At 37.6% G+C, this 17023-nt stretch overlaps 1 protein-coding gene across 1 annotated transcript in view; it reads right to left on the bottom strand.

The window, feature by feature from the left end:
* Positions 1-17023, bottom strand: part of HCN1 (hyperpolarization activated cyclic nucleotide gated potassium channel 1) — a 211222-nt gene that overhangs the window by 12370 nt on the left and 181829 nt on the right. Inside the window, exon 6 of the mRNA XM_030004789.2 lies at positions 10525-10765. Within this exon, the coding sequence (XP_029860649.1) occupies positions 10525-10765 (241 nt within the window). The remainder of the gene's footprint in view (positions 1-10524; positions 10766-17023) is intronic.

Genomic DNA, 17023 nt, shown 5'->3' with positions numbered 1-17023 from the left:
CTAAAGGTCTCCCTCCCAAGCCTTCCTTTGCTTAACCTTTGTATATGTATGAAAAATGTTTAGTACAGTAAATGGTCTAATTAAAGAGGTTCTATTCTTTTTTTTTGTTTTTTTTCCCCCTAACGGTATTTCTAAATGGCTGTCCTGGTTTTGGCTGGGATAGAGTTAATTTTCTTCTTAGTATCTGGTACAGTTTTGGATTCTGTGTTTTGGATTTAATATGAGAATAATGTTGATATCACACTGATGTTTTATTTGTTGCTAAGTAGCACTTATCCCAAGTCAAGGACTTTTCAGTTTCCGCTGCTCTGCCAGCAAGCAGGTACACAAGAAGCTGGGAGGGAGCATGGCCAGGACAGCTGACCCGAGCTAGCCAAAGGGATATTCCATACCATAGAGCATCACGCTCAGTATATAAACTGGGGGGAGTTGGCTGGGAGGCGCAGATTGCTGCTCGGCATTGGTGAGCGGGTAGTGAGCAACTACATTGTGCATCACTTATCTTTTCTTGGGTTTTATTTATCTTTTTTGTTATATTAATATTAATATTAATATTAACAATAGTTTTTGTTATATTTTATTTATTTTAGTTATTAAATAATTCTTATCTCAACCCACGAGTTTTACTTCTTTTTTTCAATTCTCCTTCCCACCTCACTGGGAGCAGGGAAGAATGAGCAAGCGGCTGTGTAGTCCCTAGTTGCTGGCCAGGATTAAACCATGACATTGGCAGACAGGTACATTAATTTCATTGGAGATAGCACAAATTTCCTGGGGGAACAATTACTCTTTCAGAAAGAATTGCCTAACTTTCATTGACCCAAACTTTGATAGGATTTATAGAGGAATACTATTTTAAAAAACATTTTGTATTTATTTAGGTTTTGTCAACAAGCCTGAAAGTATGCTCCTTTCTTTACTTTGCCCCAAGTTTGTCTTTTATGCCAGCCACCTATGAGAAGCCTGTTTCTTGAAACAACTTTTGTTCTTACCAGTCCATTTCATTGAATAAGGCTTAATACACTACTTTAGAGCAGCTCTGAGAAAAGCAGTGTGATAACCTGCTACTAATTTGGATGTTTTGAGACTTACTCAGAGCAGGCCTCTTATTATTTCTGTGTGAATTCCATTAAACTTGGCAGAGCCTTTAAATATTATCTACTGTGATATAAGTAAATGTTGATACAGAAGAAGACATTTTGGGCATATATTAATTTTCAAGGCACATTTGGATGCAATAAGCCAGTCCATTTTAGCCATTCTCTAATGACTTTTGTAATTTTTGACAAGACTGATATATAACTGGATGTTTTTAAGTTCTCGTATTTCCTGTAAAGTTAATGCTGATAAACTATTAAGCATATTTCATTGTAATATGCTTAATATATGTTGACAGTATAATTTAATTCTTTTCAGAAAGGTTGTTAGTCATAATTACTTTTACATCAAGAAAGACAGCCAAATATCCATGGTTAGAATACAATTGCCTTTATAAAAAGTGGCAAGTTATCTGACCAGAGACATTTTATGTTCCATCCTGACCTCTCTTATTTCTATCTGAAGGTATTGAAAATAGCTGGGGCCAAGTTTTCATGACTAGAGCAAACAGAGGCCAGTTACAATTTTTACATCATGCCTATTTTCTGTTGTTAACTCAAATTCTTCTGAGAAAGCTCTGTTTGATAGAACAGAAGCTTAGGATCATATAAAATAGAAATGCAAGTCCTTATTTTATCTTCAATGCTACTTACAACACAGCATCCATACATTTTTATTCTACTTTAATGAAATGTTCTTTCTACCAAGTGAGACTGAGATAGTCTATTTATCATCTTGTAAATGCTCATAATTTGACCGATATTAATTTTATTTTCTTTAAAAAAAATAAACAAGCTTAGACTCCAAGATAATGTGCTTAAGTACAGATTTAGCTTTCATACTGGCTGGGTCAAAGGCCAAAAGTGATTTTGTGTAATTAATTTATGCCTGCTTTTGGTCAGATGAATGCCTATTCCCTGTTGTAAAAAGCCACTAAGTCCCTATGTATTCAATGTTAAGCTCTTGTCGTCCTGAGTTTGGCAAACAATAACAGTTACAAATTAAACTATTCAACTTGAATTTAAGTGGATTGTAAAAATATTTCACTTCATTTTTTTCCATTAAATTATTAAACAAATGATCAGAGACTGTCAGTTCTGAATTAAATATTTAGATTAAATATTTAATCTAAACTCAAATATTTAGTTTAAATTCTACTGTGTAAAATTGAAGGTACTTGCAAAATCATCTTCTGATTTATCTGTGTTGGCCACCTCAGATTTCCAAGCTATGCTGGTGTTGTATTTTGCTTGTGTCTAGTTCTTTTATGTATAAACTCTAAATTAGAAACTTATATTGTTCATGAATTTGCAGAATTAGGATTATAATTTGGTTTGAAGACTATGTTATTTAGATAGGGAGAATTATTACTAGCATTATTATTATTATTAATATTGTTAAATTTATATTTACATTTGCTAATTAATAAAACTCCTAAAACCAAACCCAATTCTACCTTTTAGCATCACAGAGTAAGTTATTTTCATTCTATCTTCTTAGAAAGTCTCCTAGACTTTTAAAATTAATAATCTGTCTGAAAAGCAAGAAGTTCTTCTGACTGCATAGTATTTTCTGTATAAAATATTGCGTCAAAAGAATGCCACAATGCAGAACAAGAGATTATGCTATATCATGAGGAAATGTATCTTCAAAATGGCAGACTAGTCTGTGCCAAAGCCATTTCATTTTTAGAACCTCTTGCAGACAGTACTTTTAGAAAAATATTCTATACTGTTCACCTGAAAAGTATTTTACGAATGAGTTGGTATGGAGATCTGGAGATCCTGCTCCTTTAAAGCATTTAATTGTGTACTTGCCATTAAGAATGTCAATAATCACACCTCAGGGAGTCTACTTATAATTAATTATTTGGATTGGAGTATGAATACTGAGAGACTTAATTCACCACAGAGTAGCCATATGCAGTATTTTTGCAAAATGTAAAACTATATGTCATATCATGTTGTCCAGGTGTAAAGCAGTGAGCAGTTAAGCACTTTAACAGCATTTTCTACCTATTTATAATCAGTATTATACTGCAAATCTTTAAAAGTAGTCTATCAAAAGGAAGTACTTAGAGTGTACCCAGAAAAAAGTAAGTGGTAAAATATAATCTAAAGTGACTCAACATTTCCCATGGTATTCTTTTCCACTGCACTGGTCTAAAATACACTGACAGCTGCTGTTCTGAAATCGGGAAAAGCTCCATAAATAATAGGTAGGTCAAAGAAGTTCTGTCTAATTGGCCTTCTACAAGCTGAAGCAAATGCAAGATACAATTTATTAGAATTTCAAGTGTAGAAGGATAACTGTTAAACCAGTATTAAATAATTTAAGTGAAATAAAACATTTAAAATCTAAAGTATGCCATGAACTACATGTTGTAAAAAATAAACCAAAAAAGAAAAGATGCTATACATAATATGTCTCTGGGACATATTCTGGGAAGATGGGTAAAGGAATCTGATTTATATATAATTTTGCCAGATGAATGATGATATTCAGCACAGTTAGTGATATCTGCCTTTGAACAAGTAAAATAAAACATGTATTTGTGTCTTATTACAATGCAAGAGGTAGACCATTACACTTTCATATTCATATTCACACACAGCAACTCTCGTATCATAAAAAGAGTTTTAAAATATCACATGCACTTCTTCATGTTCAACATACCTGGAAGCTCATAGAAAAAAATTATTTTTAAGCAATATGACTTTTAGTTAGTCTACAAATTGTTTTACTGAATGCCTCCAAGTGGCATGATACCACTGGGATTCTCAATGGGGGAAAAAGGCAGAAAAAACAATGGGGAGGGGGAACTGCAATGGACACATCACAAATTGGGTACCATGAATTATTGCACACTTACCTACTGGTACTAGGAAACTCCCTCCAACTGCAAACACAATGAAACCTCCAGGAGGCCCCCAGACTTAATTCATAAAAATATACCTACACTTCCTACTCACTCAGTTTGGATTTCCCTAGCAATGTCGGCATTCCTTCAGCTCTAACACAGTATCTAGTAAGAACAGGAAAATGGGTTATAATTTCCTGGAACATATGACCAGGTTGCTGAATGAAGGAAAGCCTGTGTAAACACAGGTGGGAAAACAGATGGAGAAAAGAAAAGATAGCAGGGAGAAAAGTCTTATCTTGTGTCCTTTGAGGTTGACAGGAATTTTGCCAGTGACTACAGCAAGAGCAGGACGAGACCACAGTGAACAATCAGTCCTCTGTCCACCAGCAGGAAAGCAAATGAAGTAACAGCAGTGTCCTGAACATGTTCCCAGAAATCCTCCCTTTAGTAAGTTGCACTGAGCCTTACTGGTTGGGTAGTGCTGGATTTATTTTCTTTTTCTCTTTGTAGGCATGTCAGCCCCACTCTAACACACCAGTTAAGCATAAAAGCAGTTCAGCACATGCTTAGCTGGATCAGGACTGCACATCCAGAGTACTCCAACTCCACAGGGCTGGCAGCTGGAGGGGAACAGGACATCATGAAACCACTCCTGCTCATCTACATGCTCTGCAGTGGCTCTGGGACAACTTTAACTTTTGTGTTTGCAGGTGTAACAATCTGAGGCAAGTTATAAAAATGCCAAAAAGCTGCCTTTTTTTCTTTGTTCCCCAAGCAGGGGCTTCCAGTCCATAGCAGAGTGCATGTGAACACCAGCAGACTGGGGCTGGGGTTAGGGGTATGCAGAGAAGTGGAGGGTCACAAGGCGTCAGGGAACAAAAAGCGTTTCAGAAGGGAAGGAGAAATTTCAGAGCCAGATCTTCCTGTGATGACTAAAGCAGCCCTTAGAGCCACATGTGGAGCCAACTGAGTAAGAGGAAGAAAATTGTTGGAAAGGAGTTCTTTTACTAACGTAAACTTCTCTTTAGTTTATTGCACTCCTGCATGTTTTTTATTGTAATTAATCATGAGACATTGTGAGTCACCAACATATATAATCAGAATTGCCTTATAGTAGTGGTATTACACCAATTTATACCAATATATATTGGTATAATGTAAATTAGATTAGTATTAGGCTCCTTAGATACATTATTATTTCTGCTCTGTAAAGCCTCAGTAAATGATGAACAATGCTTCTCTATAAGCAAAAGACTCACATTGTTGTGCTTCATCTGTAAAGACTTCAAAATCTTTGCATTTTAGCAGTTTTATGTGTCTAGTGAAGAATTAATACGCAATCTGTTCAGTAATTCCTCCTATCACAAGAAGCCTTTAAGAAATTTCTAATACAATCACTTGGTACTCAGAGGAAAAGGTTCAATGGGATTGAAACTTGGCAATTTCCTCGCTACCATTTACTGCTGGAATTATAGCACAAATGAGTTTGAACTACCAAGGTATTAGAGAAGAGAAACACAAATATGCACTGAGACAGAAAAAAAATTGGGGAGCTGTCATTTTCCACTGCTGTGTACCTAACACAGACTTCACATTTTCAGTATTGTAAACTGCAGATACTCAAAACCATGGACAAGATGTGATGGCGTGCTTCCCCACCCCACCTGAGCTGTATTTCCCATAACACTGCTCAAGTGACAGCCGCCAGTGGTGGTCTTAATGGATGCATCTGGTCGTGATGTCTGCATCCAGCTCAAAGTGGATTCGGGGGAGACCGATAACAACACAATAGTTGGGCTAATTTGAACAATGTTCCCACACAACCACAGTGCTGGTCAATGTCCAGCTCAAGCCGAATTTGGAAAAAGCTAACAGCTGTAGTTGGTATGTAAATATGACTATAAGTCAATTATCTTACTCCATAAATAGTGGACAGCCCAAGGCACATTGAGCTCTCCTGCCCGGCAGTGGGCTGCACACCAGGCTCTCCCCTTGATTAGGGATGCCTCTGAAGGTTACTCCTCAAGGTTGAGAGATTCCTTGACACAACAGATTCTCAGTAAGTGATTAATAGCATGCTAAACTTTGAAATCTTAGCTAAAGATTGATTGCACATATATAATCCTTTAGACATAAACCGTTGACCAAGTCTGGGACTAGGAGTGCATCCAGCCGCATCTAGACTCCCCTCTGAGAAGGAGTTTAGAAAGCAGGGGGGTCCGTTCTGAACCTCGTGACTCAACAGGAGGGTCCCTGACAGTTTTGTCTGACCCTGTCCTCTGTGCAGTAAATATCAAGTGAACCTTGCCATCAAATCTTGTTAAACCACTGCTGCATTTACTATAAAACTTTGTTAAATTGCTGTTTTATATCAATAAACATATTGCTACTTCTCTCTTACAAGTAAAGTGCGTCACTCCACCCGCAACACAAAATGACAAAAAATTAAATAATTTAGCCATCACAACAACCTCAAAATACAATTGCTTACATTTTTCACCTGCCTCCTGATTCTTATTCTCCATCCCAGGAAGGCTGAATTCAAGTGTGTTCATGTCAAGCTTGCAATTCAACTTAGCTGCAAACACACATGCAGTCAGATTCTCCTACTTGCTGTTCAAAAGGGATAAGTCTAAGCACCTTCCCACTCCTTTCCAGCTTCTGAAGGTTGCTTTTGTCTTGTTCAGACATGCCTTTTCCATTTGCATTTTCTTCCCTTTCCCATCAACCTCATGCCCACAACATTCCCCTGCACTCACAGTTCCTCTATCTCATATTTCTTTGCACTACTCACAACCTGACTCCTACCCACACACTCCTCTCTCTGTTGATCTCTGTCTGGCTCCCCACACTCTTCTGACCTCCCTTATGGTTTTGTCCTATGTGTTAACACAGCCATGACCATCCACTCTCTCCTGACCTTCTTCATTCACATTTTACGCTCCTTACAGAAACAGCTAAAAGGAGAAGGTCATAATTTCCATTGAGGGCAACCTTGTTTCCCCTCATAGGAAAACTTTGTCAGTCTCAGTGGGAGAAGTTTCTCTTTTATTTGTAAAGAGAAAAGATGCATTTACTGCTTTGCTGAAAGTAGCAGCAATCCCATTCCTAATAACAAGGAACTGGGAGACATTTTACAAAACAGAGGGAAAAAGTGAAGGAAGATATAAAAAAATCTGCAGATGTTTAGGAAAAATGAGTATTGCTATATTTCCTCAAAAATAACAAGATATGGGCCTGAAGAATTCAATTAAAGCAGCTATAGAGTATTAAAATCCTGGAATTCTCCAGTGGTAACTCTGGTTTACATCATTTCACTGGTGTGGAAATTACTATATAACTCCGCAATATAATGAAAATTAGCTTGTATTCTTCATTGCCTATTTCCTGTCCCTTTTATAAAAACTCACCCAAGCACACCATGTGAGGACAAAGATTCTAAGGTCAGACAATAAAAAGTTACTGTTTTCTTTAAATGCCAGTAAAAGGCAAAGGAAAATGGATTGTCCTGAATCTTTATGAAACAATCCTTCCACTGGTCCATGTCTGTTCAAGACATAATTTATGGCACTCTCTTTAAAACAGTTATTCTGTGGTCATTACTGAAAGGTTTGAAAGAACATAGTCAATCTCAAATCACACTTTCTTCTGACTGTATTCATCATCTCATAATTGGGGGATATTGTTTTTTGGTATGTTGACTGCAGATCTGAGGGAGCATAGTCTGGTCAGTATTTCTCATGCACTCACTTACCCATTTTGTGTATTCCATCAAAGGGGGAGTGGGGGCGAGGGAAGGGGGTACATGGCCTATTGAAAAAGATAGTACCAGAAATTGCTTTCAAATTCCTACTAGCACTTGGAGTAGATAGGAAGGATGATCATACCCTTCAATCAACAGCCTGAAAAAAACTTACTGGGATGAAAATTAGCATCCTACAAGCTGCTGGGCTAGGTAATGCTCCTGCACACAAAGTTCAAGGAGGTTAGATTTATGAACACACAGGAAGGTTAAGGGATAGGATGCTCTTCCCACAGGAATACAACGAACAAACCACAAAGTCTCCATGATTACTGTCTTGTACTTACTCCTTCCCTCCCGAAAGGAGAAACCACCAAACACAGATGAGGAAAGAGGCTGATGGTAATTAAACTCAGATCTATGTATGGCTCTCTAGAGTCACCACTCTGCACCTCCCTCAAAAATCAACAGAGAACGTAAAGCAGAGGTGAAGCACATTCTTTTTGAGAAGAATTTCCAAGCAATTGTAAGGTTTATCTAGTTTCATGTGAGACTTAGAACACCCAGATCCGTAGGGAAGCCTTTTTTTTAATTAAGAACAAAGATCAGCCAAGGGAATTTAAATGTTCAACAGCATCTCAGTCTTCAAACCTTCAGATATGTCCTTTCTTTATTACTGCAATTTTTGATTTTCCAGGCTCTCACTCTCCCAACAGTCTCCATTCAAGCCTTTCCGAAATACTCGTGACACTGCTTCGGTTCTTCTCCTCTCAGATTCTGATACACATTTCAGGGAAACAGTGTCTTCTCCAGAGAGATGAGAATATTAGAAATGGGGTTTTTTTTCTGCTTTGACAAACCAAATCTTTTCAAATCACAGTTATCTGATGTGCAGCTTGTTTCCTCTCTTTTCAGCAGCAAACAGGTCTTTCTTCTCCAGGGTCTGAAATTCCCTTCTGGGAATTCAAAATGCTATATAGTATTTGTTAAAACAGATCTGAATCACACCACTTTGGATCTTAGGGCACTTCCTTTCTCAGGTTCTCTTTCCCTGTGTGCTTGCCCTTCCTCTCCTCTCCCTCTTCTCCTTGCCTTGCATCTCCTCACCTCTCCTCTCCTTGCCCCACCTCTACTTTCCAGGCTACACCAAGCAGCAGCTATTATCTCCCATTTGCCCCAACAGCTGTCAGGCTTTGGATGCATTTGCCCCCATTTTAGCACCCTTTGTCTCATCCTAGCTGCAGTTTGGATGAGCAAAACTGCTTGGTATGCAGTGTAATAAGTTCTTGTGGTGTCTGGATATTGCAAATAGCTTATTTTTTGTCTGCATTCTTGCTAAGGGTAGCGGATGAACAGGATGAGCTAAGCAGTTGTTCTCACTGCAACAACAGGCTGACAGTTATGTAAAATACTTTCATGTGCAATCTCCTCTGATCCTCTGCTGGTTCAGAGGAGTATTATGGTCAGATCCAGCACGCAGGCTCTTGCAAACTCATTTTCATAAACTGGGGCACTGCTAAGCATAAAGAAGACCAAGACCAAGGTTGTTCTATTTCTTCATCCTCAGCATTTACCTTTTCTTTCTTCTTAATCTCCTGTCTTCAGCATCTACAGTTTAAGCCCATGGGATAAGCACAAGACCTCTTTACCAAAGTGCTTCTACAAATACTGGTACAAATCACCTTGCAGAGGCTACTGCAGAGTGACAGGGCCTGCTAGCCAGAGCAGTAGGAGTTACTTTAGCATATAATTCTAAAATGGGATTAGTTAAGTAACTCTATAGCCCAATTCAAACACTGAGCCCAATTCACTTTTCTAAGCTTCCCAGTTCTATATACCAGCTAAATGCCACTGATTAGGCTTTCAGTTGAACATTTTCTGAAAGGCTTTTGACTCAGTTCTGGGATGATTCATGAGATTCAACAGAAAATTAATACAATGACCAACTAACTGTAACTGTCACAGGCAGCAGTGGTACACACAAATGTTCAATCAGCTTCTGGAAACCAGCCTTGCTGCTACTTGCAGAAGCAGACACCTATTCTTTTGCACAAAGACAATTTACAGTCACAAGGAACAATGTTTTCATACCAGTCAATTATTATATCTAAAAAAAGAGATTGCTTTCATCCAAATACAAATATTCAGATGCCTTCATCTAAACTGAAGCCTATTTTTCATTAGGATTACCAGATTAATTTAATTTGGATTAAAACCCATGTCTGTTTTTTATTAACATACATCTGTTAGAGAGCTATCTAGTCAGGTAGGGAATCCAGTTTCTTGTAGTATATACTGGAAGCATAAACATTGCTGTGTGCTAAAATTCAGTGAAAAAGCACTAATAATAGCTTGAAATATTCATGTATGCCAAAATACCCCATATAAATAATGGTCTTTTATCCACTGCCTAATTTTGTAATTCTTACAGTGATTTTTACCTTTTAGAAGTACTTTACATTTATGACTCAAAAATTGTATCCGTTTTCAAAGAAGATGAATCCTGTTTATTTTACCTTTAAATAGCTATAAAATTACTATGCATTTTTTTAAAATTTATTTAAATACTGTCTGTTAAATAACAGTGCTTTCAATTCAAAATAACTTCAAAATTCAGGAAGGTCATTCTGCATCTTTAATAACTGTTGTGAGGATATTCAGACAACATTCAGAAATATTTTGTGTACTTTTCACTGCAGTTGGAATTGTCTAGGCAAAAGACACTCAGTAGACTTACTGTGATGTCTCTGTGTCTGATATCTGAACATGTTTTGTTCTAGTGCATTCATTCCAATGTTATAATTCATTTTTTCCTACTCACCTCCAAAGTAAGAGCCATCTGTCAGCTTCAGCTCCTTGTTGGATTTGGTGATGACACCAGCAACACCGTGCTGAATGAAATACATCTTTTTACCTACAGCCCCTTCTCGGATAATATAATCTCCAGGTTGGAACACCTCAAATCGCAGTTTGCTTAGCATGGCAGTCACAAAATTTGGGTCTGCATTAGCAAAAAGAGGCATTGTAGCAACCAGCTTCCGACAGTTGAAGTTGACAATCTCCTAAACAGGAAGGAATCATAATGATAATAATGGTCAGCAAATATATACAATATGATGGGCATTGAAAAAGACTTTCGGCTTTCTTCACAAAGAAGTTCTTTATGCTCATATTGGACTTTTCTGTGTTTCTTTCTGTGCCTAATTTTTTAATCTTTTCATTCTATTTTTATCTGCTTCTAGTGAAGTGATTGAAAAAGCAGTGCAGTATGATTTGTATTTTTGAGGTGAAAGGTTGTCTTCTTCAGGGGATTTTTCATGTTATTTATTATTCCCCTTGGATTTTAAGGGAAAAATCTGACAGAAAGATGAAAATTAAATAGGAATTACACTGCCTGACAACAAGATTAGCTGTTGCAATAACTGTATTAAGTGCTAAAGTTATGCAAGCCTTCTGTTTTCAAATATTACACCAGTAACATCTTTCTGATCAGAAACAACTCCAGTGGTAATATAAATGTACATTACAGTTAGCTGCAGGGCTAGCTGAAATCAACAGGAAAATTTCCGTCCCAGAATTTAATTCATTTTATAAACAGAGAGGCATATATTCCTGCCCTTCAAAGAAATGCACATATAGTAGACCCTTATATGCAGAAAGCACTGCTATCTTCCTAAGACTGCTACAGGCCTTAAGGGTATCTCCCACCAAGAATATTTATATTTACAGAGCCAGCTATGACCACATCTACATGAAAGTATTATACCAAAAAGCTATAAATGTCCTACTTGCTTTAAAGAAAAAAAAATGAACAATTTCTGAAGGAGTTTCAAGCTCATTCTTGCAGACCTTGCTTTGTCTTGGGAAAATTAACATGGTCAGTTGTCATACAGATTTAGCAGTGTATTGAAGAGCTGAGACTAATCAGTATTACACATGGAGAGGGGCTCAGGCAGGCAACATCTACTGAGTTAGCAACTCAAACATGACAGGAAGAGCATATATGATCATCTGTATATAAAAGCACACAGAGCAAATAAAAGAAAAATACAACCAGCAGTCACCTAACTGCTTTGTAAAACTAAATGTAATTTCATTCCACTTCTGCTGGAATTTGCTTTTTCAACCTCCCATGCATCTGCTGTCTCATACTTGCACATCTCATATATCCCATGCAGCCGGCAATCTGAGCAGCAAGTTCAGATACATTTGTCCACAGTTCAGACAAATTCCTTTCTTCTCCTCCCACACCCCACCATGTGATATCCTGCTTGCAGACATGATGGGGGAGTTCAGCTAATTCCACAGTATGAGCAACAAAACCATAATGGGTTCTTCAACTCAGTCCCGTTGCATCTGGGAAGGAGGTGGGAATCTCCCTTTGAAGGGCATTGGCTACTGAGGCAATTAAGAAGCATGGGCATGATCTAAGAGTGAAGAAACCATCACCTTTCCCTGAGAAGTTACATCCTTTCAAAATAAATCCAGTGGAACTTGGAAAAATAATGTGAAACTAATGTCTCACCAGGTACCTGGGAAGCAGAAAGCTGTTATCTCCAGCATTGTCTTATTTTCCATTAGAGAAAGAAAATATAGGGCAAAATTACTTCCTAGTGCTACTCCTAGGATAGACTTACGATATCTTCTGACAATCCTGCAAGAAAATGTCATTATATAATGGCAAGGTGGAAATAGAAGTGTCTCTAAGCAGAAATGAACATTGATTCTTAACAAAGGGCAGTACAGTGATTCTCTTTAACCCTAGTCTCAATAGCATCACATCTATATACTTAGATAAACACTATATAAGCCTTTTCCCCCTCCTCTTTTTTTCCTCTGGAATGAGCCAAGGAGATACAAAAATATATATAATTTTATATAATTATAATTTAATGCAGATTTAATTCCAGAATTATTGGGTTAAAGATAGAGTGAATGAAGAGTAAGATGGCTACATCTTTGAAGTCAGTCACTAAACTCCAACTGAATTCAGTGGGGATATGATTCCACCAAGAACATTTTATCTGTAATTTATAAGTGTTTTTTATAAGAATTATTTATAAGTGATGGAAATAGAACAACAGTCCTCTTCCATCACTTTTCACTGTACTGCCTCACTCTCCCTCACCATCTCTGATTGCCATAACTTTCATTTCTTATGAGTGTTTTGGTACGCCTGAAACACTGCATCATGTATGGACTCCATGGCTAAGCATAAATGGGCTAGATTAAGACATGAGGAGACAGATCCAACACCAAGAGCAGACTTCTTCACAGCTGCATGAAACTTGAAATATACAGGAATACATGGCAGGAATAGAAACAGAAAAATGTGAGGAAAAGAGCAACGAGATTTGTAACAACTGGGAGACTCCTACTTACAGAAAGGAAGTGCAGTCTGGCTATGACTCCCACCCAGCACAGGCAAAGACATGGATGCTACTGGTGCAACACTACGGGACAATACTATCTACACACATGACACCAGAATCAGAGCTTAAAAAAATCCCACAAACTAGTCTTGCTCGTAAAATCACATGGAAAATTTGATGCAAGGTGTGTGCTCTTTGCCTGAATCCAAAAATTATCTCAAGCAACAGCACTGCAAGGTGTGAACTACCGGATAGGTGTCACTGGCATTCAAGATCAGTGAATCCTGCTGAGTCATTAAGTCAAGAGGAGTAATCACAGGCTACTCCTTCAAGTACATTCTGTATAAGGGAATAAATACTATAAAGAGATTCCAGCTGACTGTCTTTCTAAAGGATGAGAGAAGGCCTGTTTTCCTTCTCTAAATACTCCATTTCTCAGTAAAACTTCAGCCACCACCTTCCTCCCAAGGGAAAGCTATTCTCTGCTCCAACACTCGCAGTATGGTGGCATCACACGAGGAGTTCCAGACTACATCCTCAGCTCCTTGTGAGACTGCTGTACTGCAGCCTCAGCTGATGATGGAAAGCTGGCAATAACTATTAATTGTCTTGCCTTGCTCGGGGACTTTTCAGTAGACTTGCTGCTTGTTTTTGGTTTTTGAAAGTGAATAGCTTGCCTTGAATGCCCAGGAGGCAGAGAAAGGAAATTACTAAAGAAAGCAAAAATTGACTGGAAATTATATAGAAGCTGGTGGGGAAGCACAGAAAAGGCTGGGAGAGTGGAAAGTTCAACTCCAGTCATGATCAGGAAGAAAGAGTAAAATAGACCTAGGTGGAGTAGTATTAACAAAGAGAGAATGGGAGGAAAACAAAAAGAAGGAACAGAAAAACCTAGAAGAAAGGGAAAAAAGAAGGCAGGAAGGTTGACTTTAAAAAGAGATTGAGAAACTGAAATTCCTGAAAAAGTGAGAGCACAGGAGCACAAAACCTGGAGGAAAGGTGTCTGGAGTGAAAGCTGAGAAGTAGGGAAGATGAAGTAAACAAAAGCGAAATTGGAAAAAAAAAAGACAAGCGATTAGCGATGTATCTTAATAGCACCATAGGACAGCATGATACAGACAGAGGGGAGCATTCAGACCTGCATGACTCCTCTGTGCAGAGCCAGTCCAGCCCAACCAGAAAGGAATTCATCTCATCTTGGGAATCCCAACAACACACACCCTTGTCACAGGATTTTCACCCTTGGCACCTCATGTCCTCTTGTGGCTCTATCTTCTGCCCACCTTTCTCTCTTGATATGTAATCTATATTTGAATATACCCATGTATACACACACGTTACCTGCTCAGTCTGAGTTGCCTAACGAAGCCACCAACATAGCTACAAAATCACCCTGCTGTGGTAATTTCAGCCATTATATCCTAGTAATGCATTCATTTTGTTGATTAGTTTTCTATGAAAGTTTATGCTAAGTACAAACTTTCCTTATTTAAGACATTAGAAGGTGGAAAATTACTGAGGGAGAAAGAAATGTGTCATTTTAAAGTGCTTTGTTTTTCTTTAAGGTGTTCTTTTATTTAAATATGAGATCATTCAGAGTAAGTAAAATACATTTCCCTGAGCCTTAATCACAGGCAGTGCTGCAATTTCAGGTTCTTGTGTATTACTTTAAAGATCATCTCGAGGAGAAAGAAACAGTAAAGATTATGAACGTGTTTTATGTAACTCAGAAAGTACTAGGAGAAATAGTTCTGTGTTTTAAAAGAAAGGTAACAAAAGAACAAACCGCCACATTAAAAGCTGACATTTTGTGCAGAGAAAAATGTTTCACCTGTATTTTCTTTGAGTTAATTCTTTGGAGCCAGACTGGAACCAGATTATGCTGCCCAATGTGATATCTTAATAAAATAATGAAAATATAATATATATATCGTGTATATATATATACACTACATATATATATTATAATTATATATAATAGTGATTTTGTCTCACCTCTACATGAAGAAAATGGCAAGTGATGCCTGAGGAAAGGATTAGGAGTGTATTATATAGCTGAAATGGCTAAAGGGCAAGAGTGATTCAGACCTACATGGAGTAAGTGTTGATCTGGTTCAATTATTGGTCTCTGTTACACAAGAATTAAGTTGGAGGTGCAGTGGTCTGCTTTATACAATAGATTGGTTAGGTAATTACACTGGCTCCTGCTACTTTATAGTGTACTGGTTTTATTACTCATCTTGGCCTTTCTGGGTAATTTTTCAAACTAATGTTGAAGCATCAGATACTATCATTTTGCATGGGTTCAATATTTCTGGATGACTGCTCCGATGCATCTCAAGATGTCACATTTACAGAGGCAGCTGCAAGGCTGTCCTAGCTGTGACTGGGGCATGGCAGTGGCCAACTTCTCTAATGGCATCTGTTAAGAGTTTTTAGGACCTTTTCTCCAGAAGATTTTTAGATAGAAGTAGTGCTTTTAGTTAGACTGACTGGAAAAAGCTGTTGCTAGAAAAAAGCAAAGTTCTTGAAAGACCTGTGTGCCTGAAAGGTTCTTTGCTTTTTCCCACTAATCCAATTGAGCTAATAAAAGGTACTACTTCCATCTACAAACTATGTCCTTCTTATGTGTAGGCCACCAAAGTCTGTTTATGACTACATAAAAAAATAGCTTAGTTTCATTAGGTCACTTCTATATGCTATTGTAAAAATCTAGTGCATAACTTTAACAGTGCAAATTTTTTTTCTGGCTCTTCCTCCTTTACACTCTGCTTTCAATGGATGAGAAACTAAATCAGTTTTAATTTCCTGGCCATTGAAAGAAGAAATCAATTTATTGAGAAAGCTATTTTTTGTCTTAGAAATAACTCACAGAAGAAAAATTACTGAGCAAGTGATTAAGAGAGAACTATAGGAAAAAGCATGATATTTAGGGATTTGGGGCTGTATGAGCAGGCTAAATATATTTAAACTGGGTTTTAAGGAGTCACATACTATATGTGATTCATGATTTCATGATTTCCTATAATTTTTTTAACCCATTGTTCAATTATAGTCAACTTTGGCAGAAAGGAAGCATCTCACTGTTATTAAGTTCCCATAGGTTTTATGACAGCAGGCAATCAGGAGGACTAGGATTAGTACCCCACTGAAGGAATGACTACATCGTTAGCTCACAACTTGTTTAATGCCAGAAAATCTACATGTGGCAAAGAGATGCAATATTCTTCGTTTCTGGTGCACCCCAAATTGTTCAAATTTCTTTGACACATTCTGTTTAATTATCTATACAGAGCGTATGACTTAAAAATAATTTTTGCTCAGAGGCTTTCATATAAGTAATAACGACTATGTACATTTTTCTCTTTGAATGGGATTTCCATAATTTTCCATTTTTCAATTACAGTCATCAATTTTAACACAAAGACTCTGCTTAAGTTTTACTTACAAATAGGGTAACTCTTGGATACCATAATTTATGTCTAGACCTGCATCAAGAAACACAATTCTTTTTTCTTCAGGACTTTGATATTTTGCCATTCTGTTAACATAGCTAGATATTGCTGGTGTATGTGTTTTAGAAAACCTCACTGTCTAGCCCCTTTGGCTATATATTTTAAAGCCCAAGAATGCTCTGATCTGAGGTAACCTACATGTTTGACCTACAGACAAAGCACAAAACACGAAAAAACTTGGATCTCTAAGGCAAAGACAGTCCGTGTCTTTTCAGTTGCCTTGAAAACCAGTGGCCAGCCTGTGTATTTACATTTGCGAAGCACTGAGGTCCCCAAGACCTCCAGCATACCAGCATACAGGGTGCCCAGATGCAGAAAATTTCCCAGTTAGCGGTGAAATAAGCTTAGGCAGGGAAAAGGAAGGGAGGAATATATAGGCTTTCCAGCCAAACAATGAATGAAATCCCCTGCTTGGATTCTACCAGGACTGAGT

Source organism: Aquila chrysaetos, chromosome Z (assembly GCF_900496995.4).
Source record: "Aquila chrysaetos chrysaetos chromosome Z, bAquChr1.4, whole genome shotgun sequence".
Classification (NCBI taxonomy): domain Eukaryota; kingdom Metazoa; phylum Chordata; class Aves; order Accipitriformes; family Accipitridae; genus Aquila; species Aquila chrysaetos.
Note: the sequence above shows the minus strand (reverse complement) of the source record. Positions and strands in the feature narration are given on the sequence as shown.